General features: G+C 43.0%; 2 protein-coding genes across 2 annotated transcripts; one reads left to right on the forward strand and one right to left on the reverse strand.

The window, feature by feature from the left end:
- Positions 1-1,708: 1,708 nt before the first annotated feature.
- On the forward strand, positions 1,709-20,915 carry glud1a (glutamate dehydrogenase 1a). Its single transcript, XM_063191056.1, has 13 exons — positions 1,709-2,361; positions 5,325-5,405; positions 5,728-5,783; positions 6,872-6,935; positions 7,189-7,283; positions 9,806-9,985; positions 12,385-12,522; positions 12,984-13,121; positions 13,683-13,763; positions 13,869-13,992; positions 16,743-16,834; positions 18,623-18,685; positions 20,777-20,915. Exons 1-13 carry the CDS (start codon positions 1,968-1,970, stop codon positions 20,894-20,896), a joined length of 1,626 nt encoding a protein of 541 aa, XP_063047126.1. The 5' UTR covers positions 1,709-1,967; the 3' UTR covers positions 20,897-20,915.
- Positions 20,916-22,375: 1,460 nt separating this feature from the next.
- Positions 22,376-26,975, reverse strand: zgc:193505 (uncharacterized protein LOC559113 homolog). Its single transcript, XM_063191057.1, has 3 exons — positions 26,774-26,975; positions 24,983-25,192; positions 22,376-23,462 (listed from the first exon to the last, which is right to left on the reverse strand). Exons 1-3 carry the CDS (start codon positions 26,841-26,843, stop codon positions 23,356-23,358), a joined length of 387 nt encoding a protein of 128 aa, XP_063047127.1. The 5' UTR covers positions 26,844-26,975; the 3' UTR covers positions 22,376-23,355.
- Positions 26,976-27,449: the final 474 nt, after the last annotated feature.

Below are 27,449 nucleotides of genomic sequence, written 5' to 3' on the forward strand. Positions count from 1 at the left end.
AGTGAGTGATCCCATTATGGGGTTGTTTGTTGTAGTAGTAGGCTATATGTTGTCTTTCACATTAGAATGGGCAAACACTGTTCTGGTGAAAGCACTGGTGCGCATTGCTTGCAGTTGTATTTCTGACATTTAAAAAGCCCTGATCATAGCAATCAGAGGGAGAAAACTAGCTTTAATTATTTGTATGTTTTTCACCCTTCGGCCTTTTTCAGTATTCATCCTGTTACAAATAACTTGTTGACGTTTACAAACAGGGTGCGGTATGTCTACCTCTGTGTTCTACCGTTTTGAAAACTACTGGCTACTTTTTTGCTTCTACTTGTAGATGTGCGGTGCCAAGCACACGCTTACCATTTATTTAAAAAACGTCCCCGATTCTTCCTATGCGCACGTGTTCTACAAGCTGACAGGACGCAGCAGACACGACAGTCACAGACATACGTCTATCGTTTACAAAAGTAACACACTTTCCCACGCTTGTCGCGCAGCTTTCCACTCGAATCAAGGCAAATCACCCACCCATCAGTCCTGAGTGCGCAGTGCGCAAATAGGCTAACTGAACTCAAACGAAACGCATAGTCCGAGAAGATGGGCACAGACGTTGAGCCACTCAAAAACAAGCGCACACACAACTGTTGCTGCTGCACACTATTCCAGTTAGCAGAAATAGCGTCACACAGTAACCAGCCTTGAAAGTGAAACAAACGTCGAAACGGCATTTATCGACCATGAGTCCACCCATCAGAACACTGCTTCCCAGAACAAGACGTGGCATAAATTGGCTCTGCCAGGGATAGCCTATTCGTGACCCAAATGCAACCAATTTTTAACTTATTTCTTGAATATATATATTGGCAACAACAAAGTTAATCTGCTATGAGTACAGACGAGACTGTGAATTATCCGTTGTCAAAAAGACAACTAGCTCTACACGCAGCCAGTCAAACGCGCTAAACTTTGAGGATGAAACGCATGGTAGGCTATCCTAGTTAGCTGCCATAGTCGTCCCATTGGGGCTATGAATAATGCTAGTAAGAGTCACAATGCTTAAAAGGCAAACCCTTCATGAAAAGGACATACGCAGTCGAAGTAAACTATTAATTTTTTTTTTCTAAATTTCTGCCACGGCAGGTGCAATGATATGGAAACGTCACTGCACTTTATACATTGTATTACAATTATTTTCTTTTCTGCCATCAGCAACAATTTTGGCTACTTTTTTTTTTTTATCTCTCGCGTTGCGCTGCCACAGAATTGTTGACCGCTCGTGTACTTTTTTTTGGAACACGGAAGAACAGGGGATGACCCAAAACTAGGCTACTGATGAGTGAATGTTGTATCACACCGCCAATGGTGGAGTGTATAGCCACTACATCCGTAGGCCTACACCAAACACACCTCTCGTCCCCTTCTCATGACCAGGAGTGCTCTCGATTTGAGTTCAGTTGGAACGTAAAAATTGTAAATTAATTGACATAAATTATACGGACGGAAATCCGTCCAAACGAAAATCCAGTTGACGGAATTCCGTCGTAGCGACGGAAAACTTTAATCCCTGACTGGCAGGGGGGAAATCATAAATGCAAATGGGACATTTTGCGTGGAAAGAGCCGTGATACAATTACAGTGAAATATAACAACTCCCTCAAGAGCTGTCAAAAGCAGACTGATTTCGAATTCTACGAATACGTTTAAACAATAATTGGTTTAAGTAACGGCCAGTGGAACGCGCATTGTTTGATCGTTCGGTCCTTGGGTACACGTTTGAGGCCCTCCCAGAGTCCACGCCTGCTGCCTTTTAAAGCTAGATACAGCCTACCACACCACTGTCAGTTCCATGCTGAACGACACAGAAAAGGGAGGAGGCGCTGTCTTGTTTTTATGTCTTTCCCCTTCCTACTTTGTACCTTTTCCTGTAGCTCTCTGTAGTTAAGTTTACTTTACTCAGTCTTACCTTGGTTTAAAAAATGTACAGATACCTAGGAGAATTGCTCTCACGAGGAGCAAGCGGTGCTTTGGCCTCGGGATGTGTCGACTCAGCTTTGCCTGCTTCCGCGTCTCTCATGCGGATTCGTCGCTACAGTGAGGCCGTTGGAGATGATGACCCAAACTTCTTTACGATGGTCGAAGGCTTCTTTGACAGAGGAGCTGCCATTGTGGAGGACAAACTTATGGAAGATCTCAAAGGCAAAGAATCAACGGATCAGAAAAGAAATCGAGTTAAAGGGATTCTCAAGATAATTAAGCCATGCAACCATGTACTTGGGGTGTCATTCCCCATCAAGCGAGACAACGGAGAATGGGAGCTGATAGAGGGATACAGAGCCCAGCACAGCCAACACAGGACCCCCTGTAAAGGAGGTAAGAAAGAGGATACACTGAGGCTAACCTGAGCAAACTAGCGTGAGTTCCCCATGGCGTTGACTACTTTAGCATGACAGTTCAAAGCGTGCACGAAAGGGCATCGGTACGTCCTACCAGTCTAGAAGTTCCACAAGGTTGTTGTGGGAGCCATCTGTTTGTGAGGATTTGTATCCTGCAGTTTGCATCGTCAGTATACTCTACGTGCTTGTCATGTGATGAACTGAGAAACATAGCCTACTGTGTGAAAATGCTTTTTGAAACTTCACTCATAGCTCATGCTAACTCAGAAGATAGCAGAGCTAGCATTCATTTCCCTCACATGGTAAACCTTCACAACTTGGATGGGAACTTGTGGATGAGGTGTTTGTGCAGTGCAAAGCAAATTGCAGACCAACACCCTTCCATTTAAAATCACAGGTGACAGTTATGATAGCTGTATATTAGATTGCGTATGGATGACAGTGACAGCCATTTATCGAAATGTGTAATTCTCAGTATTGAAAACGTATTGAAACGTATGCTGTTACTTTTTAATCTTTTCTAACATTTTCTTTTTGTCCTTCAGACAAACGTCGTAAGTAATGAGTAACAAGTCTAGCCAACATTACCTTTGAGCTTGGCTGCGCAGCACTGTGCACAAGTTGCGCGACAGTTACTAATGGGAAGGGTCCGGCATGGTTGTGTATGAGCTTACAATGCAGAAGGCAGGGACTGGTATTGACACAAATGCTAAGGGCACTACCGTACTACCAATAGTTACAAATCTGTAGTATTTTCCCCCTTTTAAATCGTGACTTGTCTTCAGGAAGCTGGCATTCATTGTATCTTTTATCAGCCTTTCCCAACTTAGTGGACATAGTGTAACTTACCACACAAAACAAAGCAGCTCCCATATGCTTGTCAGTGTATAACACTTCTACAACACAACACAACACAGCATAGCAGGCCCCCTCTTGCCTAACTCTGGCAACCACAAGCCAGAGTGTGTTAACATACAGAGCCAAGGCCCACATTCACCCTTTACTTTGTTTAACTTTCCACCCACGCCTGGAATGTAGACTTGGGAGATGATTATCCTGTTTATATATTATAAGCGACCAACTCATGCAACTAGACCTACCAGGTGTAGGAGGTGTAGGCCGATGCACCATTATTGGTAATTTAAAGGACTACGAGGTCAGTTTAGTGATGGTACAGACATACAGCACAACCGCCCTGTGATGAATTTTAAGTTTAACGTTTTCTTCATTATTAGCATATACGTGCCTTTGCTAGAAAGGGATGAGGAATATGCTTTCAGCCTAAGCAACACACACACACACACACACACACACACACACACACACACACACACACACACACACACACACACACACACACACACACACACACACACACACACACACACACACACACAATAACATCATCATATACCTTCTTTGCGTCACAGAAAGAAACCAGATTATTCAGTAGCATGCACAGGCATGTGTCTGTTCAAAGAGGAGCCTAAGATGCATAGTAAAAGTTAACAGTAGTTGGATGCAGAGTGCATGGTGAGGGTGCTCTGAGACGGATGTAGGGTGTGCCAGGTCAGGTGTATGGATTACACACACACACACACACACACACACACACACACACACACACACACACACACACACACACACACACACACACACACACACACACACACAGCAAAGGTTTGTGAAAGCCAGGTCCACAGTGTTACTCATTAAATTACTGGTGTTTGCCCTTCTGTGTTTAATGGCAATCTATGCTGAGTAATGTTTGACCACTGTAACATAAAATAAACTAAGATGTGTCTAATCCAAACTAAGACCATTTTTAAAAATGCGCAGAGGTAGTAGCCTGCTTTTACTGTAGGCCCAACGCTATCCTGTGGGTACTAAAAGCTTGGCTACTTTAGCATGGTGACCACACCCAGTAGGCCTATTCAACCAGCTCTCTTTTTCTTTTTTTTCCTTATTTTCCTTTTCCCTTTTTTTGAAACCTCAGTGAATGTGGAGTGAGTGAGTCATAGAAATAGTTTGTTTCTGCCTGCCCACCACTGCTCTGCTCTGCTCTGCTGTGAGTGAGTGTACTGTAGGATGAGCCGTCTCTAGTTCATGCCCTTGTTGTTTTGTCCCGAGAGCGAAGTCAAAGTAGTAAAAGCTGCCATGTCAAAATACAGAGCACAGTTGTCACAGGTGTTGGCACAGGGCGCTGTGGGCCGTGAACAGCAAATGATTTAAAACTACACCTCTGAATAGACTCCTCTGGAGTACAATGCAGCCTCCCCCCCCAACAGCCCATGTGTGTGACTCACTGACCGGATAATTGGACTAGTGTCAAGATTACACATTCAGAATAGTACCAGACCCCAGGATAAGGGCTGATTTTCGTGCAGCTTGCAGCCTGCCGAATTAAGTTTGATGTGTTCTGCAAATGTTGAAAACTGTAAAGTTACTGCAGCCCAACCCCCCAAAGTGTGCCTTGTCTATCAAATATATCCAGGGTGATCGAAACGTTGCTGTTTTAATTTACCAAACTTTATTTTTTGGAGCTTATTCCACTTATTCCTACCTTCTTCAATTGTCTATCAAATCTACCCATGGGTACCAATAAAAGTTATCTATCTACATCAAGATTAATTGAAGACAATACAATAGTGTGGCCTAATGTCTGCTGAGTTTATTTCATTCATTTTAAGGTGTCTAGCTAGATTAAACATTCTTGCTTTTCAGCTGCAGCATCTTGAATTGTAGTGATGTATTGACGAGTGTGCACAACAGAATATGACACTTTGGACAATGTGTTTGTGTTATTATGTGACTAATCTGAAATGTAGCCTTGTGCGTAGTGGGTGTTGATACTGTCCACACTCAGGTGTATCTTCTTACAGGCTGAAAGCCATGGAACTAACCTTTGTACTCTCTCTCTGTGGTGTGTGTGTGTTTTAGGTATTCGGTACAGCACACACGTGTCTGTGGATGAGGTGAAGGCTCTGGCCTCACTAATGACGTACAAATGTGCTGTTGTCGGTAGGTGTTCCCTCTCTGTCTACCTACAGCCTAGCTTTAAAAAAAATCTACATGCAAAACGTGTAATATATGTATAATATATAATAAGATGTATTTAATTACCTTTATGTCCTCTTGTAAGTTGCTGTGTTTGTGTATGTGCGGTGCAGGCATATGTTAAGAGTATTGCAGTGTAATGTTCTTCCAGTGAAGAATGGGTCTTGAAGTTAGACAGGATTCATTTCTTTTAATGTTCATTTAGAGCTGGGTTAATATGTTTTATTTAAAGATGAGACTAGAAGAGTTAATGTGTTCCTATGTGGCGGTGTCTCTCTACTTGCAGATGTGCCTTTTGGAGGAGCCAAGGCCGGAGTGAAAATTAACCCAAGAAATTACTCTGTAAGTAACCCACTGTCAGGGTTGTCTGGCTGTTTTAAAATCACCCTGTCCCTGTTCTGCCCCTCTCGTTTTTCTGTCTGAGACTTCCTTCTTCCTTTTGGTCTTTTTTAAATGCATGGTCAGATTACACCGTCATCCGAACCATTAGGCAAGCAGTATTAAGTTGTATACCCTTTTCTTCTCCTAATCTCATCAAATGTGCAAGCTGCCATTCAGACGGCGCTTTACGGAAATTAGACACCAGCTTGTCTTGACTGTTCTTGAACACAAGCAATGATTTATCTGAAAAACGTTACAATTTAACTGCCTGCGCAAAAAGTAAAAAGTTACAGTGGATTTCTTTTTTTTTCCCTTCCTTTTTTTGCAGTGAGAACTGATGGGTAGACAATTATGTAGAATCTTTTTAAACACTTTGACATTTTTGCGTTTCCCTTGCAAGGTAGCAATCGATAGTTTTACAATGAAGTAAATGATAATTGAGAATAATCAAAAAGAAAAGATGGTGATGGCGTAGACGCCTAGCCATCATAGCTGATCTCCTTGTCCTCAGTTGACTCCTTGTATAGCATGTAATGGTGTAGATGGGCCAGGCTGCTCTTTCACAGCATTCCATTAGTCTGCTGCAGAGAGGGACAGAGAGGGGAGTTCTATAGCGCAGCATTATCCCACCCTCCCCTCCCCTCCCCTCTCAGCTCCCAGTGCTGTGTGTGTGTGTCTTTCTGTGTGTGTCCGTGCCAACCTGTCTCCATTAGACACTGGCATTGCGTAGCAGCATGGGATGAAATGCTGAGCAGTCAAGTCAGCCTCTGCAAGCTTGCCAGCATATAGGTTTAAAGTAACACCACACACACACAAACACACAGTACTCCTCTTAGTGCAAGAACAGCGCCTATTTAATGAAGCTGTGTTCTATCACCCAGATTGTGTCTACTCTATATCTTCGTTTCTTAAAGCACAAAGACCACTTTGTCTGCTATGCATCTCCTCAGAACTCATGCGTTTGAATGTCACTCATTTGCCGTCCAATGCCGTCATTGTTTGTATATATGTGTGTGTACATTTGTGGCACCTTTTGTATGTGTGTGCAGGACAATGAGCTGGAGAAAATCACCAGGAGATTCACCATTGAACTGGCCAAAAAGGGATTCATTGGTTAGTAGTGTCCTGGACATGCTGCTATCAGTGTGCTTGGCCATATTGTCATCATTTTTTTAATTTTGCTTTCATTTTGTTTAGTTTGCCAGAGGTCAAGTTGTGAACACCACTCTAGCTTGACCGAAGGCCCTGCGTGATTGTCTGTCTGAGACACTGATTTCTCTCTCTCTCTCTCTCTCTCTCTCTCTCTCTCTCTCTCTCTCTCTCTCTCTCTCTCTCTCTCTCTCTCTCTCTCTCTCTCTCTCCTCAGGACCTGGTATTGACGTGCCCGCCCCTGACATGAGCACTGGCGAGCGTGAGATGTCTTGGATCGCCGATACCTTTGCCAACACAATGGGCTACCACGTAAGGGCTCTCTCACTCCCTCTCTCTCTCACTAAACACCCAGTTGCCAATCATTAGTTGGCATTGGCTTTTTGACAGGAGTGTCAATTACCATTTGTTAACAACATTCTCCACACAGATAAGAGCAGAAGAGATTGGGAGCCTTGAAGGCTGTGTGTGTTACCACTCCATTGCTTATCGCTCGGCCGGTCACGTAATTTGTTTGCCACGAGGGGAAGAACATAAATAGTTTGCTGTCACAGTGCCAGTAATGTTCCTGCAACGCAATCTCCATTTGATATGTTGCTTGCTCCCGCTGTGGTGCCTGGCAAAACTATGAGCTGGATTGACGCCATACGATGGTACCGTGCCCTTGTTGTTCTACCCTGCAGTTACAGGATGACCAGTAGATGGGCCTGAGGTTTTAGAGGAAATAAGTTTGCTGTTTTTCCTCAGAGAAAACTCCTCGGGTATCTCTTTTCCAGACTGTCGTGATTAAAAAAAGCCTCAATTAGGCAGTGGAAAAGCAAGGAATGTCGGTACTGTTGCCCAGGTGGTAGCAATCAGGCTTTCATATGGAGGGATAATATACAAAGACTTTCCATGTTAGCATGCAGGTTTTAGCTTTTAGTTTTTTTGAGTTCATGCAATCAGTTGGATTTTCTGTCATTTCATAGATTTGGTGTAGAAATGTGTTAAATTATCAGAGCCTTGAAAAACCCCACAACTTTTCTCTGAACTGTGATGAATATCATCTATTTCTCTTATGAGACACCAAGAGTTGAATCTCTTAACAATTCGACTCTCTGTCCGTTTGTGGTGTTAAGATTTAGCAAAACAGCTTGCTTCCTTCCCGAAGCTTTTGAAGCATGTAAATCTGCAACCAAAAGAGAAGGATCCATCTCCAAATGTTCCTCCACATGTAAAATATGAAGAAGTATTAAATGTTGATGTATCTACCAGGCAGCTGAAATGGAACACATTCCCTTGTATAATGTTTTAGGGAAATAAAATATGTTTCCTTCTTTGGAAACGCAGGCAGGATGTTAACAAAATCAGTGTCATGCAGTGGCCTGAAGTGCATTGACCCTCAAATTAGTGTATTATAGTAAGTTGTTTGTATCAAAGTTTGTGGAGGAGTTGCCTAGCTAAACTGCAGATCACATTTCAAAATGCTCCACAGCTCATGTCGTAACCAGGGTTTACAGTAACAGAAATGAGATGGCTTAGTCATTCCCCTATACTGCACACCATGACCATGTGTTTTAGATCTATTTTTGAAAGTCATGGTGAACACGCAGTGTACTTTCGGGCAGAGACGGAGTGCAGCTCACCCAAAAGTGAGTATAGTTAAGCAAGGCAGCAAGCCAAGCAAGCTGTCTGAGAAATGCTTACGGTAATTGCTATTTAATGTGTGTGCAGCAGAATCTGCTTGCTGTGCAGGTCATGATACAGTCATGATATCAGTAAAGGGCGCACATGGAAGAGTTCGCTGTCAGGGTCTGCACATCCCATTCTACCTCATCCCCTTCAGAATAATTGTCTGTGAAATGGGAAATCGGAAATAGGAACGTCAAGGCCTTGCTGTTAAAAGACTGTTTGAAGGCCTTGGTGATGTTCTTTCTTTTTATCTGACTGACCCTGTCTCCAAAGAGAGAGATATGATGTTTCGGATTAGTCAGGATATTATGAGGGGTTGATTGTCATAACATATCCGGAACCCTTTAGAGCTCTAGTTCTGATTGTATTTCTGGGTTCATCTTGTTCGGTATGCATGGTCGCAGCATAAAAAAGCTTCTTTCTTCATTAAAAAAAATAAATAACCTAGCCCTGCCAACTTGCTTATTTCTAACTGGCAGGATGAGTCATGGGTATGTGCCCAGAGTGGGTGTGGCGACTGCCATGCAAGGACAATGCAGCAGTTCTTCTTGTTTTCTTCCTCGTTTCCTCCATTGTCTTAAAATATTGACTTTTGGTCTCAGACACACAATAAGACTTTTATTTCTGAAATAACAACTTTTGTAATGAGATGTTGGTTCTGTTTCGAGTTTTGCTCATAAATACGTCATAGATTTCCATTATGCACAGTGTGTAGCAGTTTGCAATTTTGTATAGTTCATTTTTACTATAGATTTAGGCCTAGCATTGAGCGTGTGCAGTGAAAGTGCATGATCTTATTATACGCATTGTTTGCGTGCAGAATCCATAAAAAGGAACCATAAAACGTTGTTTTTCCTCCAGGTTTTAAATCCACCCCACCCCCCTCACTCTCTCTCATTCAATTTTTCAAATAAAGCTATATTGGCACGGCCATTTAGTGTAGTGTTGACAAAGCATTACAGACACAATATTTAAGATTGAATAAAAAAATTGAACTGATCACTGCCAGTATCTCTCTCTATTTCTCTCCATTTCTCTCATTCTCTCTCTCTCTCTCTCTCTCTCTCTCTCTCTCTCTCTCTCTCTCTCTCTCTCTCTCTCTCTCTCTCTCTCTCTCTCTCTCTCTTTCTCTCTCTTTCTCTCTCTTTCTCTCTCTCTCTCAGGACATCAATGCGTACGCCTGTGTGACGGGTAAGCCTATCAGCCAGGGTGGTATCCACGGCAGGATATCTGCCACCGGTCGCGGAGTCTTCCACGGCATTGAGAACTTCGTCATGGAGGCCTCCTACATGAGCCAGCTGGGACTCACGCCCGGCTTCGGCGACAAGACCTTCGTCATCCAGGTACGCACACGCACACGCACTCACACACACACACACACACACACACACACACACACACACACACACACACACCAGCAGCATGCTGTACTTCTTGCTGTATGTATGCAATTCATGTTGATCTGCAATCCTTGTTGCTTCAAGAAAGACTTCAAGAACTTTCTCAATGTAGACATTTGCTTTGGCAACAAGACCTTGGTAGTGGACACTGGCCAATTGAAAGTAATCCAGGTGCTAGGCAAAAGTTGTGTGCTCAAAGTTTTTATTCATTTATTTATTTTAGATTGGCAACGTTTCAATCCTTTTTTGGGATTATACACAAAGCGCTTACGACCCACAGTACATCAACACATACCGTACAGGCTGGACATGGCACACTTCCTGTGCTGTGACAGTGCATAATGACCTTTATACCCATGTCATTGGTACATTACATGGTTACATGTCTAGTACATGGTCATAATATGGTGCCTTTGAAACATTATTTTATCGATTATGGCATTCTGCCCTGTATCCACACAGTGCCTGTTAAGAGAAATATTGGCGGTCCATAGTAAGGGGCAGGGACTGATTATGACTCCATGGGCCCCAGGGCCAAACGACAAGAAAGCCCCCCCCTTCATAAGTGTTTCTAGTTTCTGAAAAGATGCAGTTATTATTATGATATTATATTAGAGACCCTATCTTGTCGGGGGTTTGGAGTTTGTCCCCTGAGAAAATGTGAAAATAAATACTGGTGCAATATTATTGCAATATGAGAATGGCAATATGGATGTTTGTGCTTCAGGGCCCCCTTGGCTCTTGGGCCTCTTGGCTCTTGGGCCTGCTAGTCCCATGCAGTCATTCATCCTTGGTAGGTGGGTAACATCCTTTCACCATATTAGCGCAGGAAGTTGAGAGGAAATAAGCTGACCATAAATCAGCCACTTGCTGCTGACAGTGTGCTCTGCAGCCCAGTCAGCAAGGTTGAAGTCTTGGATATTGACTCACTGCCGGGAATGAACATTTTCTCTGCAGTATTTGAGTTCCTTGGAAGGATGTAAGCGTAGTTTCATCTCTGTATGAACGATCCATAATAAAAAAAAATGTTGTCTCTTTGTGTTTGTTCCAGTGTGAGAGTACATGCTTTCAAGGTTTGTTTACAATTGACAAAAAATGTACTTTACAATGTAAAGTTCATTCACCACCAGTCTGCTTGAGTACTGTACTGTACTGTATGCGTGTACAGTACATTTGGTTGGCTAGAGGCCATGACCTATGGAATGTGCTCATCAGACAGTTTTCCAGATCCTCCACAAGGGGACAGCAGCGAGCCATTGGGCTCTGATTGAAGTTCAGTCCATAACCACAAGCCAGCGAAGTAGTATGAATATGACACTTCTAATTAGTTAACTTTTTAAGTGCTACTGACCATACAGAGAGAGGGGAGGCTTGTATTCTCAACTTGAAGGGGCACTGTGTAATACTATTTTTTTTACACATTTTTCACATTTTTTTTTTTTAAATAAATGTTTCTCCACGTTTTTCTCCATGTTACCTTCTCCATTTTAAAACTCGCTGTACTTTGGTCATACTAGTAAATGTTTATTTTTTTAGTGAATATTGATGAAAATATCAAATTTGGCAAGAGGCAGCACAGGTTCAATGAGCAGCATAGTTGCAATACCTACACCACAATCCTACACAGTGCACCTAAATTAAGTGTTGATCAAAGTATCGAGTAAATAGTATGTCTTGCATGGGACCGCTACTGAAGGAATAGTGTCATATTCATTGATTTGTACCCAATGACCTTCCCTCATTTTGGCCTTGAATGCTCTCTCATCAGGAATTCCTTCCATCCAGGGTGCGACACTAAGTAGCCTAATTTTATTCATTATTTTAATGTGGTTAAGCAAATAGTACACACATACCCTTGTCTGTGGGAGATCCCTTCACCAAGATTGAAGGAATCGAGTCCTTTCATGGTCCTCATGTGGAGTTAGGGATCGGGATTCAGGACCACTGGGCGTACATGTAGACTATTTACCACAGGTAATCGGTAAACTGTTCACGTAACGCCTTCCTTTGCGGGAATAATGTCCTGCATGCGTCCTTCACGTGTTGCTCTGCAGCTCATGCTGTGGTGGCGCTCTCTCCCTCAGGGATACAGCAACACAAGTTATGATGATGATAATGATAAGCTGACATTTTATTTGGAAGAACGTTTCTAAACACCCCAGGTCACTATACACACACAACATTAAAAGTAATCAATAAAAACTGATACCATAGAACATAGGATAGTTGGTAGAAGTACAGAATAGGCAGTTGGTAGTAAATGAATGGTGTACTTAATCACTTTCTGTGAGTGAGATGATGCCTGCTTACTCATGCCGTGCCGCCCCTTCTCTCTCCCTCAGGGATTCGGTAACGTAGGTCTGCACACCATGCGCTACCTGCACCGCTTCGGAGCCAAGTGTGTCGGCGTGGGAGAGATTGACGGAAACATCTGGAGCGCAGACGGCATCGACCCCAAAGAACTGGAGGACTACAAACTGGTGAGCCTTCTTTGTTTGTCTCTAGTATCCTGAAAGCACGCTACTCAATGATATGGCCTGCGTATTGTTCAGCAGACACTGACAGTTACTGTGGTGACATGCCCCAGATTATTTCACTGGAGTGTCAGGGAAACTGTTCCTGAATGATAATTCTTGCAAAACAGACAAAAAACACACTTTTCGTAACCAACCTTTATTACTGTACACAACCGTGTTTTTGGGCAAACCAGTTTGGCTGGTAGAAAAGACCAACTTACTTGTCACTTTGACCCATTACTGAATGTGCGTTACAGTAGTATGATTCTATAGCCATTTTGGCTGGTGGTGAAAAAAAATAATTTATGGCCCTGCTTGTGTCAGACATTAACACAGGCTAATGTGCATTCTCTAAGCATGTTAGCTCTTGGTGCTCACGTCGACTTTGTAAGAAGCCTAAATCCTCCTCTGTTGTCTTCTCGTAGGCCAACGGCACCATCGTGGGCTTCCCCAAGGCTCAGCCGTACGAGGGCAACATCCTGGAGGCTGACTGCCACATCCTCGTACCCGCCGCCGGAGAGAAGCAGCTCACCAGGAAGAACGCACACAAGATCAAGGCCAAGGTGAGTCTGACCTTCACAAGGTCAAAGGCCAGGTCCTTCAGATGTGCACCTGAGGAGCACATCCTCTCAACACAAAAGCAGCATCTTCAGCATGGAGATCCAAAGTGTATTTCAAAGAAGAGACATGAGGGACTACAGGACAGTCTAATGGCTATCAGTTAAAAGAATGAATACATGAAGAGCTTTTTTCCAAAATGAGACATCCATTTTGTAGAATGTTGGGAAATTGACATTATTGTATTGTGCATTCCATTGAATTGCATTGCAAAATGCATTTTTTATAGAGGGTTTAAAGTATGCTCTCAAAACATTTGAATGGCAAGAAGTCACACAAAGATGACTTGACTTCTTAATAGTCAATTCCAATATAAAAATGCAAAAAGTCAAAAATGGTGGATGTCTCATTTTGGAAAAGAGCTCCTCACATGTTCATGTATTTAATGGAAAGCCACAGAGTGTTTGAGGGCCCTGGGTGAGGGCCTTTTTAGGGCATTTGTTTGATTTTTGGATTTACAAGCAAGTGAACTGTCAGTAATATGTGCATCTGTGTGTGATTTTCAGATCATTGCTGAGGGTGCCAACGGTCCCACGACACCTGATGCTGATAAGATCTTCCTTGAGAGAAACATCCTGGTCATCCCGGTAAGTAGAGAGTGGAGAGTATTTACGAGCAATACATGTTAATGTACTGCATTGGTAGAGGTGGCTGTGTCATGTAATGAATCTGCTGTCATGGACCTGCTGTAGGACCTGTACCTGAACGCTGGTGGTGTGACCGTCTCCTACTTCGAGTGGCTGAAGAACCTGAACCACGTCAGCTATGGCCGCCTCACCTTCAAGTACGAGAGGGACTCCAACTACCACCTGCTCAGTAAGTCCCTTCATATCAACCTTAAAGTTGGGGTTGCAGGTATGACATCACGTTGGGGGAACTGCCCCAGGATTCTAAGGTTCTACATAGACTCCTATGAGCCTGCGGAACCCCCAACGTGATGTCATAATGGTACATTTTCTTAAAATGGTTAACCTGCAACCCCACCTTTAAGTTAACTTTCTCGGTAATACATACAGTAGGTTTCCCGTTTACAAACATTCGTGCTGTGAGGAGGGGCAAGCATAGGCGTAGCCAGGGGTGGGCCTGGGTGGGCCTGGGCCCGCCCACTTGACATCCAAGCCCACCCCATTCACACTTGACAGTCAACTGTTGCCTCATTGAACTATAATTAATGGCATAGCACTGAGCGATAATTAATCATTTTGTCAAAAGTCTGGTTCATCTTCTGTGATTTCTATGATTTTTCAATTTCAAAGTATCATTTTTGAGCACGATATCTACCTATACGCTTTCGGGTTGGGCCCGTCCGTTTTTTTCTGGGCCCACTTGTTTTATTATTTCTGCCTACGCCCCTGGGGGCAAGATGCTAACCAACCACGTGCCAGTCACGTGAGCACATTTTTTGAGTGACATCAGTTTCCAGCAATCCCAGTGCTCTTCCTACTGTACTGTTTCCTTATCTCTCTCCAGACCCACTCTACCTCCCTCCTGCCCTTCCTATGTCTTACCCATTCTCTCCCATTCTCACCCCTCCCTGCCGTCTTACCCATTCTCTCCCATTCTCACCCCCTCCCTTATTCTTTCTACGTGCCCCTCTGCCCTCACTCTAGACACTCCCTTTCCCCAACTAAGGCTTCGTTCTCGCCCACCACCCAACCCATCTCCTCTCCTCGCTCCACCCTACCCGTATAATACATTATCTTGCTTGACAGGTGTGTCTGCATAGCCAAACGTGCCCGCCCGCTCCTGCACATACAGACACACCTGTTCAGCTGGTTGTGTTTTTCCTGCCCCTCCGCCCACATGCAAATACCTCCCCCTACAAATGTGATCCTACAGACTAGGAAGGCCTGAAGTAGTACGGTCATTTGACTTTGTGCTACGACGACATGCGCAGATAGTTCTATTTTTTGTCCGAGGTGGTTGTGTTCTCCATTGATTTGTATTGACTGAAGAGCACAGGTTTACCTGCAGGAGATGGAGGTTGCGCTTGCCGTTTTCCAGTGCTGTTGTGAATTGCTGCGTCACCTCTAGTCTGGTGTTAGCCAAAGCTCAGTGTGCGTCCCCATGTGTGTAATTGCGCCTTCTGAACAGCAGATGGCAGTGGAGCTCACAGCATCAACAGCTGCTGCTTCCCAGAAGCTCTGCTGCTACCATAAACAGTACTTTTTTCCCCCTATGTACTCGTGTGTGACCTTGTGTCTTCTCTGTGTGCCAGACTGAGCAAACAGTCCCCTCAGACAGACAAAGACACACACACACACACACACACACACACACACACACACACACACACACACACACACACACACACACACACACACACACACACACACACACACACACACAGGAACACATTTTCTCGACTTGTCACCATTTTAAAAGGCTGTATAAGCAAAACTGTGCCCATTGTTGGTCACGTGACTTAGTTTATCCAGTAAACAGAGACAGACGGACAGGAAGAGTGATGAACAGGCAGATGGAGAGAGACAGAGAGGGGAGAGAGATTTGTAGAGAAACGGGGTGAGGGAGGCTGTCGATACAGGGCAGTTTGCCTGAGTCCACATTAATCAGCTTTCCAGTGCAGATCGATAAGCCACTCCATCATTCATAAACTCGTTGTGTCCTATTAATCATGCTGTTAGCACTGCACCAAATCCCACCCCCCAGCAGCCAGCCTTTAGGTGGAGACACCTGCAGCAAGCAAAGCTGGCACGACGCAACTGACATGAAATATCAGAGAAACCTCTGCCCCATAGTGCTTAGTCGCTTAGGAGTTGGGAGTTTTCCAAGGTAATTAAAAACGTAACTAATGGGGTGTGCCACAAACACGGGTAATTTGGCCAGTGGGACTCACTGGTTGGAGTCAGGACCCCGTTTCTCGAAAGCATCGTTGCTAACCTGTTAGTAACTTACCAGATTTCCAATGGGAAATTGCATTGCAGCCAAGTTACTAACCAACTTAGTTAGCATTAGCAACAATGTAGTCGAGAAACGCACCCCTGATCTGGGTCATTTCTCAACGATGCCCCAGCTCTCTCTCCCCAACCTGGTTTCCTTTGTCTCCATCTACCAGAGGTATCAAAAGTAAAAGTTAAAAAAAAGAAAAAAAGAAACAGTTTCCTTCCAACACAGGTAAACTGAGTAACCAGTCTGTGTCCTTGTTTTATGATCAGCTGACTCTGCACTGATAGGATCAACTTTGTGGTGGGTCTTTCTTAGATATTTAGTGTTTTTCAGTAACAACACAGCCTATCTATCTCATGAGGTGCAATGGACTTAATGTTGTAACAGCTATGTAATATCATGTGCTAACCATACCTGCAAACTCGTTGGTGGTTGGTCCGCTGGAGACTGTCACCTTTTTTTCTCTGACGAGTTTGCAGGTCTAGAGTACTTACACCATGAATTTTACATGTACTCTTGGCACCTCTTTCATCTACACTATCCTGTCATAAAGAAGTCTCAAATGCATAAAAACCCCTAAATAGTAAGCTAAACTAGTGACTGCTAGTGTCATTGTTGTTGTAACAAACTGTCCCTCATTGTTTCTCTTATCTGTACAGTGTCCGTGCAGGAGTCTCTTGAGAGGAAGTTCGGGAAGCACGGTGGGGCCATCCCTGTGGTGCCCACCTCTGAGTTCCAGCACAGGATTGCTGTAAGTAATCCAAGCTGATGCCTACTAATTTTATCTTGTGTGTGTGTGTGTGTATATATACTTTATATACGGTATATATGTAGTATATTAGAAAATATTTGCTATTGCAAATGAAATCATTACATGAAATCACACACTTTTAGACCTTTAGACAAGAAATTGGCCATTTGAAAATATAGCTTTTCTGATATTCAATGTTAAACATTTTAATATCTCACAACTCCTACTAATATGATTGTGACATTCCATGCTGTTTGTCAATTTAATTCATAGAGAGATGGTTTTGATGTTGTTTGAAATCTCTTATGGTTCTACAAATTACACAAACATAATAATGTATGAATGTATAGGATCCTTCCCTCTTAATTCAGAATTTCTTAGTCTGTTTCTCCCTTAAAGGGGTATGCCACTATTGTGGGGCTTGATACAGTTAAAATCGTTGGCCAAGGTTTATATAGGTGGTAAAGTGTCTTATTTTTAATGTAAGCTGTTGTCTTGTTTTAAGACAAGTTAAAAAAGGGAGCATGTCGCTAAGCTAGTGAAAGTCAATGGATCCATGTAGCATGTAGTAATGCTACACGGATCCATTGACTTTCACTAGCTTAGCGACATACTCCCTCTTTTAACTTGTCTTAAAGCAAGACAACGCTTAACATGAAAAATAAAACACTTAACCACCTTTATAAACCCCAGCCATAGTGGTATACCCCTTTAATATTGGTGCCATATTCATAAAAAAAGCAATTCTGGAGTTCTACCTCGTCACTAAAAAGGCACACCGAGTTCAATTAAAGTCTTTGCCAGTTGGGCTCCAAGTGTCTGAACAGTTTTTGGAAAGGACAACGTTTTTGACTGGATCATCAGCATATGTGATTTAGAAAGAAATTCTCAGTTTTTGCAAAATGTTCAAAATTTTCTACTCAACACATACATTGCAGAAAAGTCATTATGGGGAGAGCGGGGAAGAACAAGTGTGGGAACGAGACAGACCAGCTTCTGAAATGCTGTAAATGCGTAATGAGTCTGACCTTCACCCATCACTTGCCCTGCTACTGTGGCCTTTGCAAAGTGCTCAGAGCAGGATTCCAACAAAGTAACTGTCTTGCTTGCTGATCTGTAATTTAAATGTTCGTGGGTTGCTGCCATTTCAAAGGCTTATAGTTCCATCAGAAAGGATTGCCTCATCGCCAAAGGACAGAAACTCATCACAGACACCTCAAGCAATTGTCTATCCATTTGAAGGATTTTTTTTGTGTAAGAGTTTCTGTCAGAAAACACGGCCCTAGGACTTACTACGTCGCATGCAAACCAATGTCTAACCAATGGACCCACGGAGTAACATAGCGACTCATGGAGCCCACACTCGGCATGGTGTCTGAAATCTAGCATGGGGTATTAGCATTAGGGTACATCTACAATTTCCTAATTGTTAACACAACGTGTTTGTTTAGGAGCGCGTCCTGGATTCCTTGAGGAGAAAGTTCAGATGCAGAGCTGAAAAACTTTAAGGAACTTTCAATTACAAACCTTAAAGTCTTGGTCATATTAAATCTTAAGAAATTCTGAAGTGATTCGTTTTTTTAAATAAGCTTAATGGTTAATATGACCAAGCTAATACAATAAAGATACAGAATAGAAGATGGCTGTCAATTTGAAACTTCCCTGGACGAAGAGGGTTCTTTGACCCCAATTGGACTGATTTAATGAGTAATAATAGGTCAAACAAAAATCAATGAATATAAAATGTCTGATTAAGTGACCACCTGTCCTGTCCTGTGTGTGTTTCAGGGTGCCTCTGAGAAGGACATAGTGCACTCTGGGCTGGCGTACACCATGGAGCGCTCCGCCAGGGTGAGTACCAGCCTGTGATGTACAGTAGGGCCCACTGTAATGTAGCCATGATGTGTAAGGTTGATGATACACAGGGCACCTTTTTGTATCAACAATATGATTAGATGTTGTTTGAACTGTTTCTAAAATCCAAATCCTCTTGATAAAAAAGATTGTGAGAAACGGACAAGCATTGCATCAGAAATTGAATAGCTAATCATCATTTTGCCCGGCAACATTGCTTAAAAAGTTGCCCTATGTATTATTATCGTAGAGGTTGAGTGTGGTTTATTCTGGTCTCCCAGTGGTCATACACAAGCACGCCACTGACTCCGCTAATGGCCTGAAAGGTTCAGCAGCCGGCTCACTGTTTTACCGTTAAATCCTCTCGTACGCAATCGCAGTCAAACCTACATGTACATGTAATCTCTTTCTTGCACAAGCACATTGAGACTCACTCGCTCTGTTGTGTTTACTCTCTGTCCCTCTACCCCTCTACCCCTCTCTCTCTATCTCTCTCTTATGCCAACTTTTATATGCATAGTCAAAAACACAGACCCCACACACTCATGCACATTCATCATACATGCACAAATATGCAAGTGCATACACACATGCAGTCTAACTACAATTCGCTGCGTTTCCACTAGTCTTATAGGCCTGCATGTGAGTTGGCCATTAGGGTAACTGGAGTGCAGTAGCGCTCCATGTGTCTATTGTGTGGTTGTGTTGTGCTGCTCTGTGGCGTGCTGTGCTGTGGGCGTCTGTAATAGGATCCAGATATACAGTCTTCTGAGGTCACTGCCACGCCTATTTTTCTTAGGATGCCTCACACGACTGGATGCTGGAGCCAGAAATATATACCCCTATTATTCACTGTGTGAGAATGCTGTGGAGTACCAATGTGGATAGGGTTATTGTTTTGTTTTCGAAGCTTTTGCAGGGGATTTTTGCCGTCCTTTACAATTGTGTGAAAACTTTCTTACTTCATTGATATTGTCATACTTCATGTGCTGGTAGCCTGTTCTTATCCACTGTGCATAGCGTATTGTTTCAGAAGCTTTTGTTGTGAAGTTATGTTTTCACAATTTAGAGGAAATCAGAGCATGCTCAACACTGATGCGTTACACTGGGTGCTTAACTTTGTTGATCAAGAAACCCAAAGTCTTGAAAAGTAAATGAATGAAGAGGCATTCATCAATTTATTGTTTTGCTTTTTTAATCACCTCACAGACGTTTCAGGCTTACACTTATCCTCAGTGTGAGCTGGAGATTTTATATTCAAAATTTCGCCTTTTCATTGTTTCTCATTTTCTGTGCAAGGAGCATAGACTTTATTTCTTAATTCACACTTTTTTGCTATTGATGCGGTATTACTTTATATCAGTGGTTCCCAAACTTTTTCTGCGTGGACCCCCTTTTGAACATAAGAATCTTTTCGTGACTTTCCATATTCCAAGCGCCAACATTTTTTGGTAACTTGGTATTGGTACATTTTAATGTAACATTCACAGGAAAAGTAAAACATTTATTAACCGTACAAGTGTTACTAACCAATTTATGGAGTGGTTATAATATAGGGATATTATTTAAAGGTTTTATGCAAACAGTCCCTTCTCTACTCAATTCTCCTTGACCCTGCTAAAGCCAGGCTCAAACATACGACTAGCGATTGTGTGTCCGATTTTGGCGTCGGGGTGCACCGCACACTAGAAGAGAATCGCAACTGTCAATCTTGTCGCTGCTCGCAGCCACCGAGACAATGCCCGACGTTCTATTTCCAGTCGCAAATATCAAACACTGTTTGATTTCTACGATTTGCGATCGGCGACTTTTTGAGCTGCCAAAGTTCTTTAATAGAACGTCGCTCACGACGAGGAAATCTTTCCCGACAATCGCTTGCGATGGTCCTGGGGGGTAACGTTCCAGCGATTGTCGTAAGGGGGGTTTTCAGCCGAGAATCGGCGCGATAGTCGTGTAGTTTGAGCCAGGCTTAAGGGTCCCGAGCACCAGTTTGGGAACTGCATGTGTTGCTTGCTTATTCTCATCCTTTTTCTTGTTTTCTTTTTTTCTTTTTTCCTTTTTTCTTTCTTTTTTTAAATCTCTCCTCAGCAAATCATGCGCATTGGCAACAAGTACAACCTGGGTCTGGACCTGCGTACTGCAGCCTATGTCAACGCCATCGAGAAGGTCTTCAAGGTCTACAACGAGGCCGGCGTCACCTTCACATAAAGGTCTGCTCTGCAAGCAACCAACGTGTGTGAGTGTGTGTGTGCGTGTGTGTATTGTCTATGCATCTGTCTGTTCCTCTCCTACCCTATGCATTCATCAAACCTCCAGACACGAGCATACTTGCCTCACCTCCAACTCCTCATTTCTCACACACAACCCCCACCCCTACCCCCATTGATGGCCTTGCCACCCCAGCTCCTTGACATACGTTTATCCATATCCAAAGTTTACATTTTACTATAAGCTGTTACAATGGCATGCACACCATACATAACCAACAAAATATTATACCTACTTTGTATCACCAAATACTTTTGTCGACTGGAATTGTTGATGCTATGCAATTGTTCTCTCTTTTTTTTCCTTTTTTTTTTGTTGAGGGGGGGAAAAAAACGTCTATTTGTCAGTCGATGAGTCTTCCACCTATTGTCACACGTAATCATCACCCAGCCAAAGTATCTAAAAACTCACTCATTACAGTCTCAGAGGATTACTATCATTTACACACAAGGCACATCAGAGATCTTTTATACATATATATATAAATAAATATATCACTTTTCCCACATATATCATTATAGGTCAAATATAGCTTTTCTATTTCTCTGTTTCTGTGTGTCTATGGTTTCATGTTATGTCTGTGCAATGCACTTTTATTGTAAGCATCTGGTTGGCTGCCTATACAGTACGTGAACAGCGTAGATTTCGTGTACTTCCCAATCATTACCCCTCTGGGGGCGGTGCTTGGAGCATATCAGCTGCATATAGCTTTCTCATGGCCCAGTCTGACGACGCCCTCCTGGTTCACTACAGTAGGGCACTACAGTAGGATGTGTGTTACGTTATTTTGGTCACTACTGTACAGTACATACGGGTGTGTGTTACATTGTTTTGTTCCCTGGTTGTGGGCAGTAAAGGATGCAAGTTAGTGTGGTTTGATCCTTGCATGGTGCACTTCAAGATGGGAGTAGTTCTGTTCCTTACATGGTGCCCGAGTAGTGAACAAGTGAACGTTGCGGACTCGGCCATAGATATCACCAGCCTTAAAGGTCACACCAAAGACTTAAGCACTAAAAAGTGATCGCAAACTAAAAATATAAAAATTTAAAATCGAGACACCAAAGTACCGTTATGCGCACACACACAAACACCTTGACATCTCTATCTGTTAATCTCAGGCTTCTTCTTGTTTTTATTGAAATGAAAATAAAAGAATATAGGAATTTAAAGTGACCCGCTGAGAGACCGACGCACAGTTGAAACGGCCTTACATGACGAACACTGCACCCATCCCTTATTGCCTATAGAGTGTCTGTAAAGGCTCTGCTTTTGCCTTCAAACGAGAACTTGAGGATACTTCTCCTTTTCAGCTTTAAGAAATGTTTGTTCTTTGTACCATTTGGACCTGATGCGTGTGGTTCATAACCGCTCCTTTCCCCTGACATAAATAAATAAATGCCTAAATTAATAAATAGTTAAAAAAAAAAGATCCCTGGATGTGTAAATGAACCGTGTACCTTTTTATATGGGAACAAAGAGATGTATTTTCCTTCTAGCAACCCTTACTGTATGATTTCTTTTGTTGGATTATCGGTTATTACGCATCATTTGTATTTGCCCCTTTGTCCATTTGTTCAAAGTCAATTAAATGTAAACAACTACAAGAAAAAGAAATGTCACCAGTGTTTTCTGTTATCCACACTCTTTATATCTGCACCTATCCAGTGTTAAAATATGGAACTGGACCACGACTAAGTCTAATTCTGTTTGATTTAAAGACTAATGGGGAAGAAACCTTTTGTATACAAGAACTGCACACAGTTCAAGTCCTCAACAAGGAGAGAGTAATCGCAAAAAAAAATGCAGTTTCATGCAACCTAAGTATAATAAGCACAACACAAATAAACAGTGAGAATACAATATATATTTTTAGTTTTAAGGCATACACAGGTTCTGAGGTGCTTCTAGTAGTTGTGGCATCTATAAATTCTAGAACTGTTTTAGTGGAACTAAAATGTACACAGGATCTGCTAGCTCAATCTCTTGCCAGATTAGCAGTCAAATAACTGGTTACATGAGCATGTGGTTAGCAACACCCTCATTACCACTGGGTCTTCAGCACATGGTAAACATCCACAATGATGCAAAACAGTAAAGCCAAAACAACAGCAGTGTAATTGTTGAGTAGATGCAGGAGTGGGTGGTCTTCAGAGTCCATGTTTACACGCACGCACACGCACACGCACACGCACACGCACACGCGCACACACACACACACACACACACACACACACACACACACACACACACACACACACACACACACACACACACACACACACACACACACAATCTCACATGTACTTATATACAAACAACATATGGAGAAACACACACATCATGAGGGGGTGTGTTTCCGCAAGGGCAGGTGTGTTTCCGATCAGGGCATCATCTGAGCTTCAACCAAACAGGCTCTTCCCGAAGGACATGACGTCGTTCTTTGCTTTGTCCTTGGCTGCCTCTCCGGCAATCTCTCCGGCCACATCTCCCAACATGTCTGTCAGGTCTGAAATCAGACAAAGTTCCGGTTTTAGTCATTGATGTGTTGAAGCAAAAACCAATAGCTTTGCGAAAGTGTAAAATTTCCCCAGAAATTAAAGTACTATTGGAATTTGTTAAATTCTAAAACGGCAAGTTCCGCCATGGTAAACGTCAACAAAAAGAACTTTGAGAATAAACTTTTTGGGCCCCATGTCTATGATTTGCCTCGGGACCCAACATGGCTAGAACCAGCCCTACAGATAAAGGACTACCGACATGTCAAGTTGATCATTTAGACACATTAAAGCAACACCAAGTAAATTGAATGAGAGGCCAAACATTTGTTAATGTTAAGGGTGGCCAAATCGTAAAATACTTAGGGATTGCTTGAAGAACACCACTCTATGTTACTCCATACAGTACTTAATTCTTTAGCATTCTAATCAGCATTATAATCATTCCTAATCAGCATTCAACAACTTATGCTGAGGCATGCATGGAATTCACACACTCCCCTTTTGTGACCATTCCTGACATTTAAAGTGATTACCTCTACTTTCACCCAGAATGCCGCTGGGCATGGGAAGGGATGTGTGTGTTCTAATTTAGCCTCTACTGCACTTTGAACTTGAAGTGGGCTTCACGGGGGCAAGGGCATTCAGCCACGTTATGGAAGATCTCAATCAGCAGGCAACAAAAATGTTTCAGTTCGAGAAGGAACTGGGAGTTTTGGAGGTAGGGAATGTGGATACATGATTTCACTGGAATGTGTTTTGAATGAGTTGTGGGCACAAATGTGTGCTGTGAACAGGAGAATGCATCACATGGCGCCTTGTGATCAAAGCAGCCGAATCCAAGTTCCTTACCTCCCTACCCCCTGTGTAGTTCCCTTCAAAGTTATTTCTCCCCTGCTGATTGGAATGTTGTTCAAATTGGCTTAATAAGAAAAGGAGAAAGATTCTTGAAAAGAACCATGTTGCTCAGACTACTGTACGTGGCATGAATGTAAACCGTTGTAGTAATGGCAGAATCAAGATAATGAGTCATCACTACCAAGATCCTAGTTCCCTACCTTTGTACACTCTGTGCCGTCATCACCTATAAATCCTTCTCAGGCTACTTGACAGGAACTTAGTTAGGTAGTGATAGAGAATAGAGATACATACCAACATACATTCATATTGAAGGATTACCTGAATTCCCTTACTTTAATGCATAAAGTGTTACATTCCTGCCATGTATTGTGAGAGCGATTTACTTTGCAGCATCTTTTCCCCTACTGTTGCCTAGGATGTTATGGTATAAGTGGTTAGCTGGGCAGCGAGCTAAATAAAATGACGGAAATGTGCCCACTAATGATCCAATTTTTTCCAATGAAAGTGTTATACTGATAAACTGCTCAAATAAAATCTAATCACAAGGTTGCCCAAAGGTGTTGCTCAAAGAGTTTCCTAATGTATCATCATCTTAAGACGTTGAGGGTGTCTTTCCCTGCCCCCGTAGTGACCTCTGGTGTGATAAGTGGTGTTTGCCTGAGAGACCCACCTCCAGAGCTCTTGGAGTCTCCTCCACTGGCCCCGTCATCCTTCTCCGTCGACAGGAGTCCTCCGAACATCCCTCCTCCTCCTCCTCCCTCTTCCTTCTTCTTGTCATCTCCTGAGGAGGGGAACAGGTCGCCCATTCCTCCTGTCTCGTCCTTGGCCTTGCCACCATCACCGCTCAGCATGTCCTTCACCTTCTCCTTGGCTACTTTGGCTGCAGAGAGCATTTTAGGCCCAGTCAATACAGTGCAATACAATATAATACAATGCCGCAGTGCCGTATTCTCGATCCATGAATGATTCAGCAAAATGTCCTGCATCGGCAGTGTTGGCATCAGGTGACTCGAAGCACTTCGAAGATGACTCAAGCACAACCCTGTCTTAAAAAGAAATGCTCTCAAAGCTGGTGTGTGGGGGTGCATCAGAATATTTGATGAGGTCCTACCCTTCCACTCCATAGCTGAAGTGCCCTTGAAGAAGGCACCTAGCCCCACAATGCTTCAAGGACTCTAACTAATACCCTGCACTGAAAATAATGAAATTGCTTTGGATAAATACATCAGCTAAGTGTAATAATGGAGAAAAAATGAAAAATACACCAGCCCAAAACAGCATTCCAATCCTGCTTGCCTGGAAATGCTTTATGCTGTGGTGCAATACAGCAGAACGTCCGGAATGTTATTGCTGAACATTTTTGGCAATGCAATTTAACAAGAGGCTGATGCGCAACAGGGGCCCATCTTAGTTGCCCAGGCTTTATTGTTAACAGTCTGTTATAAGTTAACATTTTGGGCAAGATTGCTGCTTTCATCTTTTGAAGGAATGTGAGCATGACACAGATGAAACATTGTTCCCTTTGCATGAGCCTGTTACTGAAACTTATGAGCTACTGTTTGTCACAAGCCCCACCTGACTCCTAAGCAGACAATATAAGATTCATGTTTATACGGTAGGTTCTGTAATGTAGTTTTGTAGGGACCAAAGATACAGATCTGCAGAATGTATACAAATGGATTCAGAAGGTTTTGATGAAGCTACCAACAGTGTATTGAAGGGAAAGGTGCAGCTTTATTACACAAGCAATGCAGTCAGACCGGTTTCCTCCCATACAAACCACCAACAATGGCCCAGATCCCTGCCAAATGCACTCAAAGCCACGGTTGTAAAACGCAACACGGATGCATGGAAAAGAACTTTTACTTTTCTCCTTTCTAACAAGCGCCACAGTATAGTTTGCTTCAAAGGGGAAATATGCAGCAAGATGGCTGTTTGCCCAAATATTTTTTGTCCGAACCAAGGGCATTTGAGTTCAGGCCTCGCCATATTTGTGGAAGAAGCGGAGCCTCTTTGAAGCACGGCACGGAAACTTCTGGCATGCAGAGTGTGTTCAGCTCGGACCATACAGCACCAACTATGGAGACAAGTCTCACTCGACTGTCAGGAAACAAAACTTACTGGGAAACAAGGCTCTGGGGACTGGACAGCATTGCAGCACAAATGCTGCGCAGTGCGCTCAAATTACAGGATATTAAAATCATATCTGATTAAAGTTAACTGTTGGTAGTTAAGATAATCTCCACAGGCCAGTGTAGCACACAACACTAACATTATAAGTGAAACTCCACTGACATTCAACAATGTATAGACAATCAAGGAAAACTACTTCTCATCGTTGAGCTGCTCTGTCCCATCATTTTCATCCTGCCCATCTCCACACAACACAAGTGCACCTTTCCTCCCTCCCCTCCCCTTTTATTGACATTTAGGCTTTTATCCGAATGTGTTGTCTCCTTACCTGCTGTGTCCACAGCCTGGTCCACAAGGTTATCCGCCTTATCGCCCAACAGACCACTGAGGAAAGACATCTTGTGTGAGTGAAGTCCTGAGCGCAGTGGATCGCAGTAGTTTGGTAGTGTTTTGGTCGCTGAGAGTTATGTGTGTGAATGAGAGAGAAAGAGAGAGAGAGTGGATAGAGAGATACAGTGCGAGAGTGTGTTTATGCGCAGGGAGGGGTGGAGGTGGGCTGAGTCTTATTGAGGCTGGCACGCACACACACACTCACTCTTCCAGAGCACACACCCCAGGGAGGCTGCCCGATTGGTGGATGGGGCGGGGTGGAGTGGAAAGATGACATCAAATGCCCAAAAAGACGAGAAGAGAGAAGGGAAAAAAGCAAAACCAGTGCCATGGCAGCAGTCCCTAGTGGTTTCCCTGGTTACTGGTTTGCCCTGTTTTGAAATGGAATCGTGTGCAAAGCGGCCTGTTATAAAATCAGAGACAGATCTAGTGTAAATACGAGATGGTTTTGAGTATAAATGAAGCAGACAAGTTCTGTAAAGTTATGTAACTTTCTAGACTTATTCGTCTAGCACTTTTACAACAGTCTACAACAGTTACACAAGCTTTGCAAAAATATATATAATTGTAATGTCGTGCTGTGCATGTCCCTAGTGACAAGTGGAAGAATGTCA

Source organism: Engraulis encrasicolus, chromosome 24 (assembly GCF_034702125.1).
Source record: "Engraulis encrasicolus isolate BLACKSEA-1 chromosome 24, IST_EnEncr_1.0, whole genome shotgun sequence".
NCBI lineage: Eukaryota > Metazoa > Chordata > Actinopteri > Clupeiformes > Engraulidae > Engraulis > Engraulis encrasicolus.